Below are 18,448 nucleotides of genomic sequence, written 5' to 3' on the forward strand. Positions count from 1 at the left end.
CCGCCCCTTCACCGTCTCCGCCTCCTTCCTCACACACCCCCCGGGCCGCCCGGGCCCCAAGCCTTCCCGGCGCTCCTCCCCTTTCTCCTCACACTCGCTCTCTGGCCGGGGTCCTCCTGCCGCCCGCCGGCCTGCTTCCTTCGGGGCAAGTCCTGCTTCTTAGGCTCTCCTTTCACACACGCGCGCGCTTGCTGGGCCATCCCCTCCTCTCCGGCCCTCCTCCTCCTGGTCCTTGCTAAGGCTGCCGTCGGGGAGGATTGATGTCCCTTCAGCATCATGCAGCCGCCGCCAAGGAAGGTAAGGGCGCAGTTGGTGGGCTTTGGGGTTCGGAGAGATGCGTACGCGGAACGCGGCTGGGGCGACCGCTGCGCCCCCTCCCCCTCCCGCAAGGGGCCGTGACCGCCCTCGCCTTGGGCTTGTCACCGACTTGCTGCCGGCTCCAAGTGGGGGGCGTGCTCGTGAGTTGCCTTTCCGACAGAGGGGCCGCCGGGAATCGTCCCTCCTCTACGCAGGAGACCCCCAGACATTTCACAAGAGTTTCGGGTGTGCATTTGTGTGTGTGCGCGCGCGTGGCAGTGTTGCCCGCTGCAAAGTGCATTCTCCAGGCTGCACCGAGGGGGAGGCGGGGACGCCCCGGCAGCTTTGCAGAGCCTTGTGCGTGTGTGATTGTTTAGTCTGCACCAGCTTTGAGCCCTCCAGCCGCTTGTCGCCAGCCCCGCCCGTTTGCAAATTTGCGAGGGATTTGTTTCTAGCCTAGCCTTAGGGTTTGGCCTGCTTTTCCTACGGGGCGACCGAAAAGAAGTTGGAATAGTCACCGCCTCCTCACCCCAAGGGAAAATAAATTAAGGATTGACGGGTCCTGCCTCGCTCCCGACTGAGGGGGCGAGAAGGCTGTAGTGCTGTCTTCTGAAAAGCGAGTACGGGGCCCGGGAGGTGCGTGGCGTGTGCACTGCGATCCGGGGTTGGATGACCAGGGTGGGAGTGACGGATGCACCCTGCTTGTCATCAGCCTCCCCGCTGCGCCCTTCCCCGGCTTTCCCAGGGGTCGAGGCTGTGTCCTTGTCTTTTTAATCCTACAGATGGATACTGAATGTCCACTCTGGGCACTGGGTGGATGAGGCCGTTCTGTCCTCCCCTCGTGGGCAAACATTTGCCTAACGCTTAACTCACCCATGTCTGCTGCCTCTGCTTTCTCTCTTTCCTAATCTGGGTTTCTCCATTTAAGTGAGTCATTTTCTTTCGAACATGTACCCCCACCCCTCCGGGTGGTCCCACTCCTGAGGCCGAGATTCCAGACCCACCGTAACTTCGAACCCTGGGGCCCGGCCTCGCGGGCGAGGCTCTCTGGCCAGCAGGCATTTGCTGTTCTCGCTGTTTGAAGTGGAGCCTCTACCGGGATCGGCTTGCCGGGGTAGTTTAAAAGCACTGCATATGCTGGAAGGTCACTTTTGCTTTCTCCTTTGTGAGAAAGAGATTGTGATTTGATGACTGTCAGCAAGTCGAGGGCATCATTCTGAGACAGTGTGCTTTTTCGCAGCCATTATGGAGTAATTTATGTAGTCGACTCATGCATATTATCATGATTGTGTAAATATTGGTCATTGGGTATCAGGCACTCTTAGGCTCCCAGCCCCCATCCAGACTCTGCTCGCCTCTCCTGGTGGTTAATGTCTTTGAATCTTTTTTAGAAATAGAAGACAGCCTCTTTTAAAACTCTAGGAAGACCTAGACATGGATTGAGCTTGTGTATGAAATGGAATGACTGGCAGTTTATTTTGCATGTCTTTAGTTTGTAATATTTATAGTCGTATATTTTCATTAAACCTCTGTTCAGGCTATTTGGCTTTAATTTTTCATTAAGTAAGTATCTTCAGTAAATAAAACTAGACGGCGAATAATGGATTTATGGCCTTCAGGGGAGAGGCGAGCAAGAGACATACTCTGACAGATGTATTTTCCTTAAGCAATTTTTTTGGGTTAAATTTGTAAAAAGACCTTCATAAATATATGGTGTATTTTAGGTGAAAGTTACCCAAGAACTGAAAAACATTCAAGTTGAGCAGATGACAAAACTTCAAGCCAAACATCAAGCAGAATGTGATTTGCTTGAAGATATGAGGTAAGGCTATAGTAAATAGTTCAAGGACTTCTATTTCTCTGTTTCAAAGAAGCTTTGAGTTACCAAGCCCCAGGAACTGATGATGGAATTTCCTTTTGGATTTCCTGCTTTAAGGCTGTTAGAACTTTGACTCAGCTGGAAATTAGAACTGGAACTAACACAATACAAACTTTTTCCTCCAGTGGGGGACCTATAGTGCACACATAGTATTTGGAAAAAACAAGGACCTTAAAAGTCTTATTAGTCAAATTATAATAATTAAAGATTCTTGTTTAAATAATCTTTCCACAGAACTGTAACAATCATTTTATTGACCTTAACAGTTTTACACAGTTAGATTTTTAAACCAACACTTGTGGTTAATGGTTAATATCTGGGGGTGAGCCAGTCAACCCCAGATGATTATATGCTCTCACTGGGTTAGAACATGACAAATACAACTTTGTCTTTGAGTGCCAAATTTAGTGAGAAGTGTGTTTATCATATTTTATTTTATTATTGAGGTTACTCATATTCATAGTCAAGATAACTTTGAATAGCTAAGACATCTTGCTAATATTGTGAAAATCAGTATCTTTCTTCCTAGAGGGATGGATGACTTATTTTAATGAAAGAAATACCACTTATTTAACAGTCTTTTAATATAGACTGACAGTTCAACAAAGATTTTCATCCAGAATGGGAGATGATTTGCATGGTGAAACAAGAGTGGCTGCAATTCTTATTTCCCTTTTGTAATATATTTATCAAATTGGAATTGGGTCTGTAAGCCTTATCAGTTACCTAGTTTTCTGGTAGTACACTAACTTCATGTTGGTTTCATGAAAAATATTAACTCGATGGTGTTATGATAAATTATGTGTTTGGATTGCTGTTTGTAGCCCAAAGATTTTAGTTTTAAGAATTTCCTTTTTTCCTCTCCTATATTTAGGCACTATAAGCATTTCTGTTGTATACGTGTCTTCAGGGTTTCTGACTAAGGCATATAAATCTATTCTCATCCAATCTGGATATATCAAGATTGTTGTTTTCTGACTGAAAATTACAATTTTAATTCTGTATTTGTCTTTTCTCCCTTGTTATAACCATAAGAAAATATTTAGACTTAAAAATTCCTATGCGAGGCCATGCGTGGTGGCTCACACCTGTAATCCCAGCACTTTGGCAGGCTGAGGTGGGCAGATCACCTGAGGTCAGGAGTTTGAGACCAGCCTGGCCAACATGGTGAAACACTGTCTCTACTAAAAATACAAAAATTAGCCAGGCATGGTGGCATGAGCCTGTAGTCCTAGCTACTTGGGAGGCTGAGGCAGAAGAATTGCTTGAACCCAGTAGGTGGAGGTTGCAGTGACCTGAGATGGCACCACTGCACTCCAACCTGGGCAACAGAGTGAGACCCTGTCTCAAAAGAAAGAAAAAAAAAATTCCTGTGTGAGATATCTGAAACTCTTGATGTGGTTAAAAGTTTAAGGTTTTTAACTTATTAAGCAAACTAAGAAATCTCTAGATGAAGAAAGTGATAAATTTTCAGAAGCAGTTCAGGAAGGCAGAATTAGTTTGTAAGTGAAGATCCTGTGTGGGGTATCGGTGGTCAGTGGTTGTAATAATTCCTGTTGATTGTGTCTTCTAAAGACTTCTTGATTGCATTTTGTCTGCATTTCCCCCTATTGTCTGTAGCTTGGTGCAGGAGCTTATGGTAAAGAATATGGACGCTGCAGTCAGACAGTCCTGAGTTTGTGTCCTGGTATCTGTGCTGACTTGTGGAAAATGAATTAATCTTTATAAACTTAATTTTTCTCATTTGTAAAAAGGGGCAATAGTGGCCTCTGTTCCCCAAGGTTGTGTGGATCAAATCACAATGCATGTGAGATATGGCACACATCTAAGCTAAGTTGATATAGTCTCTTGCTCCTGTTCCTGTTGCTTAGTTTGTATTATTGCTGATCTATCACATTTGGCTTGCGTTATACTAGTATCCTAATTATTGCAGTAGTGTCCTTATATCTTCCATCTCCCATCTCTCCTTTTAAATATTTCTTCCACATTACCACCAGTTAGCTTTCTAAAAACATTATTATAGATCACTCCTCTGTGGCCTTCTAGATAAAGGCCAAACACCTTGTCATAGTATATATGGTTCTCTGCAACCCACCTGCAAGCTTCCTTTCCTGGCTTGGTTGCTACCATTTCATGCCCATGCATCCTTCCTCTTTCTTCCCCCAGCTCTGGTCACTTGGGACATCAGGTTGTCTAATTGTGTAGTCTACATTCATACCTCTGTGTATGCTGTTGTCTTTGCCTGTTGATACCCTTCCACTTTTTCACCTGACAAATTCTTGATTACCAATAACTGAAAGTTCCTTGTTCTCTGTGATCTCAAAGGATTTTGATTTTTGCGCATGCTTCTGGCATCCTCCCTCAGGTGAAGTCTTTGAAGTTATGGGCTATTACTCATTTTTGTATTTTTATACCCTTGTCAAATGAATGTGACTGGCCATATTTAAATGTATCTTATTTTTTCTTGGGTGAGATACTGTATACACTCTGTAGGGGGCTATGGGGGCCTCTGTTGAGCTTGTGTTACATACTTTGGTTCATGTGATCACTTTAAATACACTATCCTGTTTGTTGTGAAGTATATAATATATAAAGGCAGAGATTGTTGGTGCTCCAAGGATTAACAGGTTATTTGTTTGAAGGGGTTAGTGTGTTCTTCTATCTATATTAACTTAATGGAATGAATCCTTTCATTCCCATAGAGTTGTGAATAGGATACTGTATTACCTACTATAAAAACAAGAGTTTAGGTTTCTGATTTGCTTTTTTTTTGTTTTTCAAAGACAGTATTGAAAAAGTTGAAACTTGCCTTCTCTTGGTATTCATGATAACTTCAGTTGCCCGAGGAAGGAAGTGATCTGGCTTCTTTTGTCTGCTCTAGCAAGTGGAATGATTTTTTTAAAAGTTCATTGGAAATCTCTGAACTTGGGTGTTTCTTTGTTTGTTTTTGAGACGAAGTCTTGCTCTGTTGGCCAGGCTGGAGTGCAGTGGTGCAATCTCAGCTCACTGCAACCTCTGCCTCCTGGGTTCAAGCAATTCACCTGCCTCAGCCTCCCTAGTAGCTGCCACCACACCTGCCACCACACCTGGCTAATTTTTTTGTATTGTTAGTAGAGGCTGAGTTTCATTCGCCATGTTGGCCAGGCTGCTTTTGAACTCCTGACCTAAGTGATCCTCCCGCCTCAACCTCCCAAAATGCTAGGATTACAGGCATGAGCCACTGCGCCCGGCCCCAACTTGGGTTTTTATATGAATTAAGTTGTAAAGGATCTTGCTTGCTTTTCCTCTTTTGAGATTAGTACTCCTTCTCACCAGTGCCTCTTGCCAGTTTTATGTTCAATTTAAGTTAGTATGAATTCACTCAGAAAAGTACCAATAGCTTTTTATTCTTAAAGACATTAGTAGTATATATATATATATATATATTTAATTTGAGGCAGAGTGTCACTCTGTTGCCCAAGCTGGAATGCAGTGGTGTGATCTCTGCTTACTGCAACCTCTCCTCCCAAGCTCAAGCGATCCTCCCATCTCATCCTCCAGGGTAGCTGAGACTCCAGGTGCGCGGTTAATTTTTGTATTTTTTGTAGAGATGGGGTCTCACTATGTTACTCAGACTGGTCTTGAACTTCTGGCCTCAAGTAATCCTACTGTCAAGCCACTGTGCTCAGCGTGAGAAAATGTCAAAAGTTTTTATGACATTGAAAAAAGTTAAAAAAAAAATACACAGCACATTAGACTGTAAATATAATTTTATGCTGAATTTTATCTATTTCTTCCCCCTTACATCCCTTCTTCTTTCTTTCTTTCATTTTTTTTTTTTCTTAAGAGACAAGAGTCTTGCTCTGTTGCCCAGGCTGGAATGCAGTGGTGTGATCTTAGCTCACTATGTCTTTGTCCTCCTGAGTTCAGGCGATCCTTCTGCCTTAGCCTCCCGAGTACCTAGGACTATAGGCATGTGCCGTCACAACTGGCTTATTTTAAAAATTTTGTAGAGACAGGGTTTGTTTGTTGCCCATGCTGGTCTTAAACTCCTGGGCTCAAGTGATTCTCCCACTTCGGCCTCCCAAAGTGCTGGGATTACAGAAGTGAGCCACTACTGCTGCAACCCACCCCCATGGTCCCCAGTTTTTATCTTTTGGAATTTCGAGGGCAGGAGACCAATTATGATACAGTTTTTCTCCTTTGTTCTCCTCCCCTTCTTCAGTTCATTTGTTCTGCGGATGGCATTTGGAAGCTAGTATTTTGGGAATGAAGTATGAGATGAAAAGACAACTAATTTGTTGTTAATCGGGACATTCCCTGCTTTGGGGAGGTTTTATACTGATGTGTTTTCTGTTGACTTTTGCTATCAGCAGTAGACAAGTAGTCTACTTTCTTTTTAGTTTATTATTATATTTTTTTCTCTTTGCTTTTTAAGACCACTTACAATAAGTTTCTACATACTAGAGTCTGTGTACTTCTTAGAATTGTTTATCCTATGCTGTGCTGAGTAGAGTCAGTTAAGAAAATTTTTTGCAGTGACCCAGAATATAAAGAACTACTTTCTTAGAAGACATTTTAAGGAGGTCTATAATATGGAAAAATTATTGAATTTTAGTCAGGTGAATAATATGTATGTTCATTTTATAGATGAAAGTGGAAACTGAGGCACAGTGAAATGAAGTGAATTATATTTGTGAGGACTCTAAGCTATTTGTCCTGATTTCCATACTACCGTACTGTCCCATGTATCTGTGTTTTCCAAGCTTTTAACCAAGGAACTCATCATGAGTCCAGTTGTAAAAAATATTTTGCCTATCAAAAAGTATAATATATTATTAGGAGTCTGGGTGCAGTGGCTCATGCCTGTGATCCCAGCACTTTGGGAGGCCGAGGCAGGTGGATCACTTGAGGTCAGGGGTTTGAGACCAGCCTGGCCAACATGGTGAAACCCTGTCTCTACCAAAAATACAAAAATTAGCTGGGCATGGTGGCACACACCTATAATCCTAGCTACTCTAGTTACTTGAGAGGCTGAGGCAGGAGAATCACTTGAACCTAGGACGTGGAGGTTGCAGTGAGCTGAGATAGTGCCATAGCACTCCAGCCTGAGCGACAGAGCTAGACACTGTCTCAGGAAAACCCAAAAACCAAAAAACAACCCTCCCCCCAAAAAACAGTATATTATCAGGGAACAATTTGTTTTCTTATTTTTTTATACATTGAGCTGTCAGTCAGCTCTAAATCACTATTTTCAAACCGTTAATGTGAGTTTAGCCAAAGTCAAAGACACTTAAAAAACTTCATCCCAGAGAAGGCTGAATATGTGATTTCTTATAGATGTTCTGAAGAATTGAAACTGGCTCAAGAAGCACCTGTCCTGCCTTTGCAGACATCTGGTGGTCTAGAGACCTCAAATGAGGAATCACTGTACTGTGTGTTACTTTCTCTGAACTGTAGATTCCCAGGAGTCACGGGAGATTGGATTCCGAGGTCTGTTTATGGATGTTCTGAGACTTTTTTTTTTTTTGAGACAGGTTCTCATTCTGTCACTCAAGCTGGAGCACAGTGGTGTGATCATGGCTCCCTGCAGTATTGATCTCCCAGACTTAAGTGATCCTTCTACCTCAGCCTCCTGAGTAGCTGGGACCACAGGCATGCGGCTAATTTTGTATTTTTTGTAGAGACAGGGTTTCACTATGTTGCCCGAACTGGTCTTGAACTCCTGGGCTCAAGTGATCCTCCCACCTTGACCTCCTGAAGTATTGGGGTTACAGGTATGAGCCACTGTGCGTGATGCTGACACCTTTTTTCAGTGTCTCAGAGACTGTTGTTATCTAGAAAGATCTTAGCGGTAATCTAATCTGGTCTAGAGTTTTTTTTTTTTTAAAGGCTTTATTTATATACAATATACATACCATGTAAGTTACATGATGCGACTGCATGTCGTATATGATTACATATCCCATTTAAAGTGTACCATTCAACATTTTTTGTTTTTTCTTTTTTCCTTAGGGTTGTACAATCATCACGCCAATTTAAAATGTTTTAGTTCCCCCTAAAAGAAACTTGGTACCCATTAGCAGTTGCTCCCCATCACCCTCTCCAGCCTTAAGCAACCACTTATCTACTTTCTGTCTCCACAGAAATGGAATCTATATAAATGGAATTCTGTAACATTGTAGTTTCTTGTGACTGGCCTATTTTGGCATAATGATTCCTTTTTTTTTTTTCTTTCTTTTTTTTGAGACAGAGTTTCTCTGTGTCACTCAGACTGGAGTGCAGTGGCCCAATCCCGGCTCACTACAACCTCCGCCTCCCGGGTTCATGCAGTTCTCCTATCTCAGCCTCCTGAGTACCTGGGTTTACAGGTACCTGCCACCATGCCCAGCTAATTTTTGTATTTTTAGTAGAGATGGGGTTTTGCCATCTCAAAACCTCAGTGAGGTTTAGTGGAGATGGGGTTTTGCCATCTTTTGACCTCAAGTGATCCACGTGCCTTGGCCTCCCAAAGTGCTGGGATTATAGGCGTGAGCCACCGCGCCCAGCCTGGCATAATGTTTTCAAGATTCATCAGGTTGTAGTATCATTACTTCATTCCTTTTTATTGCCAAATAATATCCCATTGTATGGATATGACACATTTTATTAATCCCTTCATCAGTTGACAGAGATTTGGGTTGTTTCTACTTTTTACTATTATTAATGCTGCTGCTGTGAACATTCATGTACAAGTTTTTGTATGGATATATGTTTTTCTCTTGGATATATACCTAAAAATGGAATGTCTGGGTCATATAACTCTGTTTAACTTTTTGAGGAACTTTCAAACTGTTTTCCAAAATAGCTGCTCCATTTTATATTCCCACCAGCAGTAATACATGATGGTTCCTATTTCTCCACATCATGGCCAGTGCATGTTATTGTCTGTCTTTTGGATTATAGGCATTCTAGTGGATGTGAAGTGATATTGTAAGTGGCTTTGACTAGCATTTTTCCAACAGCTTATGATGGCGAGCATTTTTTCATATGCTTATTGGCCATTTGTATATTTTCTTTGAAGAAATGTCTATTCAGATGCTTTGCCCATTAAACAAATTGTTTTTATTGAGTTTTAAGAGTTCTTTATATCTTACCAGATTTGCAAATATATGATTTGCAAATATATGCAGTATTTTTTTCCCATTCTATGGAAGAATCACTTGAGTTTCTTTTCTTTTTTTTTTTTTCTGATACAGTTTCATTCTGTCACCCAGACTGGAGTGCAGGGGCATGATCATGGCTCACTGCAGTCTCCACCTTCTGGAATCAAGCAATCCTCTGACCCAGCCTCTGGAGTAGTTAGGATTACAGGTGCACACCACCATGCCCCGCTAATTTTTGTATTTTTTTTTTTTGTAGAGATGGGTTTGGCCATGTTGCCCAGGTTGGTCTCAAACTCCCGGGCTCAAGCAATCCACCTGTCTCAGCCTGCCAAAGTGCTAGGATTACAGGCGTGAGCCACATGCCGGTCCTCACCTGAGTTTTTTATGTGCGCTTAATTCTGAGAACCACTGGTAATGGAAAGAATAAGAACTTCGAAGGTAGGCCATAGATTGAAACCCAGCTCTGCTGTTTATTAGCTGGGTAATCTTGGACAAATGGCTTAGCTTTTCTGAGCTTCGGTATTTTATATGTGTGAAACAAGATTAATATTGACCTTTTTGCTTTTCTGTGAAGTAAAATGAGACAGGTGAAATGCCAAGAATGGTAGGTATTTAGCATTGGTAGCTACTGTTATTAGTGGAAAACTGAAGTCCAGGAAGAATTTTGTCTTACTCAAGATACAAAAGGAAGTTACTATGTTTCATGAATTATAAGAAGCACATTTTTTTACATTCTTACATTTCTGAAATCAAGATACATCTTATGGTTCTTTTAGGCTGTGATGCAGTTGTCATTGCCTCTTCATGCATGGAACTTGTGGGATAGGTATCAGCAGGCTTGTAAGAAAATCCCAGAGACAATGGTTGGCATACAAATGTTGGATCACCTGGGCTTTTTTGATAGCATGGAGGATGGTAATTTGTGGAAAAATATGGATATCAATGACTGATTAAAAAAATGATTCAGAAGAGTTCAACTCTGAATATGACCCATTTATACACTAGTTTATTTCATTTATCTTTTTTTATTATGCATAGAAGTAATATATGCTAAACTCTGACTAAGTTTAAAATAACTCTTTTAATAAGTATAAATAAAAATTCTAAGTGACAGGGTATTGTGTTAATTGGCAGCATTTTTTCTTAGCAGAATATAAAATAATGTGTCTTGCAGTTAATGGTGTTTTTATTTTTTTAATTCAAAAATAATTTTTTTTTTTGAGATACAGTCTTGGTTTGTTGCCTAGACTGGAGTGCAGTGGTGCGATCTTGGCTTACTGCAACCTCTGCCTTCCAGGCTCAAGCGATCCTTATGCCTCACCCTCCTGAGTAGCTGGGATTACAGCTCTGTGCCACCATGCCCAGATAATTTTTGTGGTAATTTTTTTTTTTTTTTGAGACGGAGTCTCGCTCTGTTGCCCAGGCTGGAGTGCAGTGGCACTATCTCGGCTCACTGCAAGGTCCGCCTTCTGGGTTCACGCTGTTCTCCTGCCTCAGCCTCCTGAGTAGCTGGGACTACAGGTGCCCGCCACCATGCCTGGCTAATTTTTTTTTTTTTTTTTATTTTTAGTTGAGACGAGATTTCACCGTGTTAGCCAGGATGGTCTCAATCTCCTGACCTCGTGATCTGCCCACCTCGGCCTCCCAAAGTGCTGGGATTACAGGCGTGAGCCACGGCGCCTGGCCTAATTTTTGTAGTTTTTATAGAGATAGGGTTTCGCTATCATGGTTAGGGCTGGTCTCCAACTCCTGGCTTCAAGTGATCTGCCTGCCTCGAGCTCCCAAAGTGCTGGGATTACAGGCATGAGCCACCATGCCCAGCCCTCAGTGATGTTTTAGATATGATGAAAACTGGAAGTAGTAGATCAGGTACTGGACTCTGGTATTTAAAAATTCACTCAGCAATCATAATTGCTTCTCAATTAGTGTTCTTTCAAATTAGAACTTAAAATGTTATAAATCTTGAGAGGGAGAATTTTTCAAAAACTGAGAGCTGCAAGAACAAAGATCAAGTAGGGCTACACTTAAATAACATTTCTTTGAGAGAAGGAAAAAAGAAAATTACCTGATTTTAAAATTAATAAAAGGTAATATGCAACTTCAAATGACTAAATGAAATCTAAGTTTAAATATATACTTCCATATTATTGTCAGTTATGTTGGGGGAGAATAAGAAGGAGATGCTAACTAGGCAGAGAAGGAAATATAGTTTGAGAGGGTCTACTTAATTAAAACTTTTTTGTCACAGACCACTGTGTACTTGAATGGAAAGAATTAGGGTTTTGGTAATACCTCTTCCTATTGGTGACTATTGGTTTATTAGCTCCTAAGCCATTATTCATAAATCTTTACCTGCTCCTAAAATTTAAAGATTCTGTTCTGAATGGGACAGCCATTGCAGCCCACTGCAGGTGAAGATACTTTATGATTCATAGACATGAATGGAGGATACTCTCTTGAACTTGATAGTATTAAACTTAGGACTAATAATGAAAGTTACTTATCTCTAGGGTTAAGAATAGAAGTGTTACTCTGGCACCGTAACATGTGCCTATAGTCCTCCCTAAGGCAAGAGGATCTGCTTGAGCCTAGGAGCTTAAGGCTACTGTGAGCTATGATAGTACTTATGAGTAGCCACTACACTCCAGCCTGGGCAACTTAGCAAGAGCCTATCTCTAAGAAAAAAGTATTGAATAATTTTTGTATATACTTTACCTTCACCTGGTCTTTTTAGCCACACCCAGGTATATAAATATAAGAGATTATGAAGGTAATTTGTATGGTAGCATAGGTGTGATATACTGGAACAAGTGGTAGTTTAGAGCAGTGGTCCCCAACCCTTTTTGGCACCAGGGATTGGTTTCTTGGAACGCAATTTTCCCATGGACTGTGGGCGGGGTCGGGGGGATGTTTTCCGGATGATTCAAGTGCATCACATTTATTGTACACTTTATTCCTATTGTTGTTACGTTGTAATATATAATGAAATAATTATACAATCCAACATACTGTAGAATCAGTGGGAGCGCTGAGCTTGTTTTTCTGCAACTAGACGGTCTCATCTGGGGTTGTGGGAGACAGTGACAGATCATCAGGGATTAGATTCTCATAAGGATCATGCAACCTAGATCCCTTGCATGTGCAGTTCACAATAGGGTTCATGCTATGAGAATCTAATGCTACTGCTGATCTGACAGGAGGCAAAGCTCAGGTAGCAATGTGAGCAATGGGGGGGCGACCGTAAATACAGATGAAGCTTCGCCTGCTTGCTTGCCTGCCACTTACCTCCTGCTGTGTGCCCCAGTTCGTAACGGGCCACGGACTGTTAGTGGTTCATGGCCTGGGAGTTGAGGACCCCTGGTTTAGAGGCATGCAACCTGGGTATCAATTGTAGTTCACAAATTATGGCGCCCGGCCGTAATTTGTTTTGTAATTGAGAACATCAATTTAGAAATTTATAGTCTCTGGCCAGGCGCAGTGGCTCATGCCTGTGATCCCAGCACTTTGGGAGGCTGAAGTGGGCAGATCAAGAAGTCAGGAGATCGAGACCATCCTGGCCAACATGGTGAAATCCCATCTCTACTAAAATTATGAAAAATTAGTTAGGCGTGGTGGCACGCGCCTGTAGTCCCAGCTACTTGGGAGGCTGAGGCAGGAGAATCGCTTGCACCCGGGAGGCGGAGGTTGCAGTGAGCTGAAATCGTACCACTGCACTGCAGCCTGGGCAACAGAGCAAGACTGTGTCTCAAAAAAAAAAAAAAAATTATAGTCTGACTTACTCTTTAAAGAGTAACCTGTGGGTTGAAACCTGAAATTAACCTCAAAGATAAACTGCTCAAGTGATGCTATAGAATCTTTCACCACGGTTAGTAGTCCTAGGTACCTGCCATCTTTCTGTATGTTGGTAATAATTCTCCTCATGATTGCTGGATAGTTTCTGCAACTCCAAGTACTATATTTTCATATAACAACTTCAGGTGGAAGAAGAGGAGGACAGGACAATTTATCCTTATGCAAATTTTTCCTACCTTTTTCCCTCCTTCCCCCGTCTCTATTTCCTTCCTTTTTTCTTTTGTTCCACTAGGGAAGAAATTTTTACGAAAAATTATCTCAATAGACTTTCCCTTATATTTCATTGTCTGTGTTTGCTTCATATGCTTGAGCATGCCTAGCTGCAGAGGAGGCTGGGAATGTGATCTTGGAACTGGGTCCTTGCCTACAAACAAAGGGGAAGTGGTGGCAGTAATGTAGCTTTTGCCACATTATTGTTTTGCCTGATTTGCTGCAGGGACCCATTTCCAGTTTACTCCTAGAGGTTCCCATAAAAGTATTAAAAAATGCATCAGGGTTAGATTATGAGGGATATCACTGGAACTCCAGTTGCCCCAAGCCAACTGGTAATTAAAGACTCCATAGAAATCATTTGTATTCCCTCTTCCCAACTCCTTTTGAATTAAGTATGTGAGGTTAGGAGTAGGTTTTTGTATTTTCCATAGATAGTGGGCCACTACGCCAGTGGCCTCTTAGGATTCTCCTTCCAATCTTACCACTTTCAGTCTTCTGATAATTTGGAGAAATGGTGGTCTAAGGGCCCTCAGGCAATTGTGTTCTTAGTGAACTCATTTTTTTTTTTTTTTTTTTTTGAGATGGAGTCTTGCTCTGTCGCCCAGGCTGGAGTACAGTGGAGTGATCTTGACTCACTGTAACCTCTGCCTCCCGGGTTCAAGCAATTCTTCTGCCTTAGCCTCCCGAGTAGCTGGGATTACAGGTGCGTGCCACAATGCCCGGCTAATTTTTTGTATTTTTAGGAGAGATGGAGCTTCACTATGTTGGCCAGGCTGGTCTCGAACTCTTGACCTCAGGTGATTCCTCCCCCACATTCTGTCTCGGCCTCCCAAGGTGTTGGGATTACAGGCTTGAGCCACTGCACCCAGCTGTGAACTTCTTTTTACTTCTCAGGTGAAAGCATTAGTGAAGTGACTAAATTGAATGGAGGGAAGGCCATGTAAACAGTTTTAATCACCCTTAGCTGAATAATTTGCCCCTCAATAATTGATGATTGACAATTTACTCTTGAGAGTATCAAATCTGAAGCTGTTTATCTGAGGAGGCCCGAGGTGGTAAGTCAATGGTTTTCTTTTATTTTTTTTTTTGAGAGGGAGTCTCACTCTGTCTCCCAGGCTGGAGTGCAGTGGCACGATCTTGGCTCATTGCAACTTACGCCTCCTGGGTTCCAGTGATTCTCCTGCCTCAGCCTCCCGAGTAGCTGGAATTACAGGTGTGCGCCCCACGCCTGGCTAATTTTTTTGTACTTTTAGTAGAGATGGGGTTTCATCATGTTGACCAGGCTGGTCTTGAAACCCTGACCTGAAGTGATCTGCCCACGTCGGCCTCCCAAAGTGCTGGGATTACAGGCATGAGCCACCACACCCGGCCTAGTCGATGGTTTTCTTTGTAAATTCTCCAGATGTTCATTTGAGCCCCACAGATGCCATTCCATGTTGTTGGTATCAGTCTTTAGGGGTGATCTGATGCATAAGCAGGAGTTATTTTTCTAAGTCTGGTTTGTGATCTTGGCTTTTCAGTAACTAATTTGGGATCTAGGCACAGAAACTTGTAACCCTGTCCTTTGTCCCGCTGCTGCAGATGTTCTGTCAGTGTTGGTCAGGAGTAATTTATGGAACCTTAGCTGGTATTTTTGTTAATTTCATTTTGTTGTGTCCTTCCAGTGTTCCTTGATCATGCTTTGTTTTAACATTCCATTTGATCTTTTTGGCATTCATGTGGTAATCCTTTGTCATCCAGATGTTTTCTGTTTTGTGAGCTTTGAAATAATCCCAATTTAAAAAGAAAATGTTATTTCTGGTGTTATGAAAAGTGTTACCATGTCCACAGAAACAAGTTGGAGTATATATTATGTATGTCTCCTGATTGTATTTTAGTGATAATTGTTTTTCCTCTTACTGGTGATTGGAGGATGGGAGCAAGGGACAGATACTTTTTTTGTTGTTTGCTTTTGAGACAGAGTCTTATTCCATCGCCCAGGCTGGAGCACAGTGGTGCAATCTCGGCTCATGGCAACCTCTGCCTCCCGTGTTCAAGAATTCTTGTGCCTCAGCCTCCTGAGTAGCTAGGATTACAGGTGTGCAGCATGATGCTCGGCTAATTTTTGTATTTTTCATAAAGATAGGGTTTTACCTTGTTGGCCAGGCTGGTCTTGGACTTTTGGCCTCAAGTGATCCACCTGCCTTGGCCTCCCAAAGTGCTGGGATTACAGATGTGAGCCATCGTACCCAGTCTAAACTTTTTATTGTATATTATTTTTTGTGTGTTTTGAATTTTAGACTATGTGTAATTATACTCAAAACTAAAATTCAATGATTCAGTAATACTGGTAAACATTTTATTGCATATCTGTTAAGCATAACAGATATTTAACAGATATTGTGAAAGTTCGTATTCGTTGATGCTAAAACGCCATTTTTGGCTTTTAATTAGTTTTTAGTGAAGCTATTTTCATTATTAATAGACTTTAAAATGTATTTCTAATATGTAAAAGTATTAAGAATACTTGATTTACAAACTTTTTCTTCATAAAATGATTGGTTTCCAGTTGGTTGTAGCACAAAGTTGGGAAAACAAGCTTTATGTACTACTGTGTTCCTTTCTTTCTGTATTGTGGAATTTTTTTTTTTTTAGAGGGAGTCTTGCCCTGTTGCCCAGGCTGGAGTGCAGTGGCATGATCTCAGCTCACTGCAACCTCTGCCTCCCAGGTTCAAGCGATTCTCTTGCCCCAGCCTCCCGAGTAGCTGGAATTACAGGTGCCCATGACTACAGACGGCTAATTTTTGTGTTTTTAGTAGAGATGGTAGAGATGGGGTTTTACCGTGTTAGCCAGCCTGGTCTTGAACTTCTGACCTTGTGTTCCGCCCACCTCGGCCTCCCAAAGTGCTGGGATTACAGGCGTGAGCCACTGCACCTGGCTGTGGATTATTTTGTCTTGAAACAAGCAAACATGTTAGATAGTTAGAGTCTTGCCTAATCTCAAATTTCATTTTAGCTGCCTTTATCCAAAGGTTTTATATCATAGCCATCAATTTAAACATGGTTTCTGTTGTAAAATGTAGTTTTGCATTAGCCAACTCTCTCCATGGAAGAATTGTTTGCTCTGTTTTACTAAAAGAAGTATTTTATATAATAGTTTTTCTTAGTTACATTGAATCAGTTGAAATTGTTAGTATTCCATTTTATTTATTTATTTATTTATTTTTTTGCATTTGTTAGCTATTCCTCTGTTTTTAAAGTGGTCATTCTAAGATGTGACATTATGTTTTTTGTTTTTATTTTTTTGAGACAGGGTCTCACTCTTTTGTCTGGGCTAGATTTTAGTGCTGTGATCATGGTTCACTGCAGCCTCAACCCCATGAGCTCAAACAATCCTCTTGCCTCAGCCTCCTGAGTAGCTCAGACTACAGATGTGTGCCACTATGCCTGGCTAATTTTTTAAATTCTTAGTAGAGACAGGGTCTTACTATGTCACCCAAGCTGGTCCTGAACTGTGGAGCTCAGTCCTCCTGCTTTGGCCTCCCAAAGTACTGGGATTATAGACATGAGCCACCACGCTTGATCTACACCATGCATTCTTAATTTATCACTGTTTACTTATTAATATTGTACCATTCCACATATGACGTTACAATGATCTAATTATGGTTATTCCATCCCAGACTTTGTGCTGCATACTTTATAAACCTCATAACATAATGTTAGTTTTCTTTAAACAGTTATCTTTTAAAAAGATTAAGAGAAAGAAAAAAAAGTCTTATATTTACTAATCCTGACCCTTTTTTCCTTCCTGAGACCAACATACAGGTTTGAATTTCCATCTGTTGTCATTTCCTTTCAGCTTAAGGAACTTCCTTCAGCGTTTCTGGTGCAATTCTGCAGCTTTTGACAATCCTCTTAGCTTTCGTATATCTGAAAATGTCTTTATTTCACCCTCATTTTAGGAAGGTATTTTTGCTGGATGTAGAATTCTGGGTTGGTCACTCCAGTGTCTTCTGGCTTTCATCATTTCTGATGAGAAGTTAGCTCTTACTTATAGACTTGTTCATGTTTGTGGAATGTGCCTTTCCTTGCTCCAATAGCTTTTTTCTCTTTATCTTTGGTTTCCTACAGTTTGAGTGTAATGTGACTAGTATAGTGTCTGTAATTATCTTGTTTGGGGTTCGTCATTCAATGGTTGATGCTTTTTATGAAACCTGGGAAACTTCTGGCCATTATTTCCTATTTTTTGAGATAAAGTCTTACTCTGTCGCCCAGGCTGGAGTGCAATGGCATGATCTCAGCTCACTGCAACCTCTGCTCCCCTGGTTCAAGTGATTCTCCTGCCTCAGCCTTCCGAGTAGCTGGGATTACAGGCATGCGCCACCACGCCCAGCTACTTTTTGTATTTTTAGTAGAGGCGGGGTTTCACCATGTTGGCCAGGCTGGTCTCGAACTCCTGACCTCTGGTGATCCACCCACCTCGGCCTCCCAAAGTGCTGGGATTACAGGTGTGAGCCCACTGTGCCCGGCCTGTTATTTCTTCAAATATTTTTTTTTCTGCCCCATTCTCTCTTCTTCTTTTTTTTTTTTTTAATTATTATTATTATACTTTAAGTTCTAGGGTACATGTGTACAACGTGCAGGTTTGTTACATATGTATACATGTGCCATGTTGGTGTGCTGCACCTATTGACTCGTCATTTACATTAGGCATTCCTCCTAATGCTATCCCTTCCCCTTCCCCCAACCCCATGACAGGCCCTAGTGTGTGATGTGCCCCATCCTATGTCCAAGTGTTCTCATTGTTCAGTTCCCACCTATGAGTGAGAATGTGCAGTGTTTGGTTTTCTGCCCTTGTGATAGTTTGCTGAGAATGATGGTTTCCACCTTCATTCATGTCCCTACAAAGGACATGAACTCATCCTTTTTTATGGCTGTATAGTATTCCATTGTGTATATGTGCCACATTTTCTTAATCCAGTCTATCATTGATGGACATTTGGGTTGCCATATGTAGAAAGCTGAAACTGGATCCCTTCCTTACACCTTGTACAAAAATTAATTCAAGATGGATTAAAGACTTAAATGTTAGATCTAAAAC

General features: G+C 41.7%; 1 protein-coding gene across 3 annotated transcripts in view; it reads left to right on the forward strand.

Moving 5' to 3' along the window:
- Positions 1 to 44: 44 nt before the first annotated feature.
- The window catches only part of FCHSD2 (FCH and double SH3 domains 2), a 338,593-nt gene continuing 320,189 nt past the window's right edge, over positions 45 to 18,448 (forward strand). For 2 of the 3 annotated variants that reach the window (XM_011953051.1, XM_011953052.1), the window contains exons 1-2: positions 45 to 297; positions 2,022 to 2,119. In XM_011953051.1, the coding sequence (XP_011808441.1) occupies positions 277 to 297; positions 2,022 to 2,119 (119 nt within the window). In that variant the 5' untranslated portion in view covers positions 45 to 276. The remainder of the gene's footprint in view (positions 298 to 2,021; positions 2,120 to 18,448) is intronic. The other variant, XM_011953053.1, reaches the window with a different exon arrangement.

Source organism: Colobus angolensis, unplaced genomic scaffold (genome assembly GCF_000951035.1).
Source record: "Colobus angolensis palliatus isolate OR3802 unplaced genomic scaffold, Cang.pa_1.0 Scaffold355, whole genome shotgun sequence".
In the NCBI taxonomy this organism is placed as follows: domain Eukaryota; kingdom Metazoa; phylum Chordata; class Mammalia; order Primates; family Cercopithecidae; genus Colobus; species Colobus angolensis.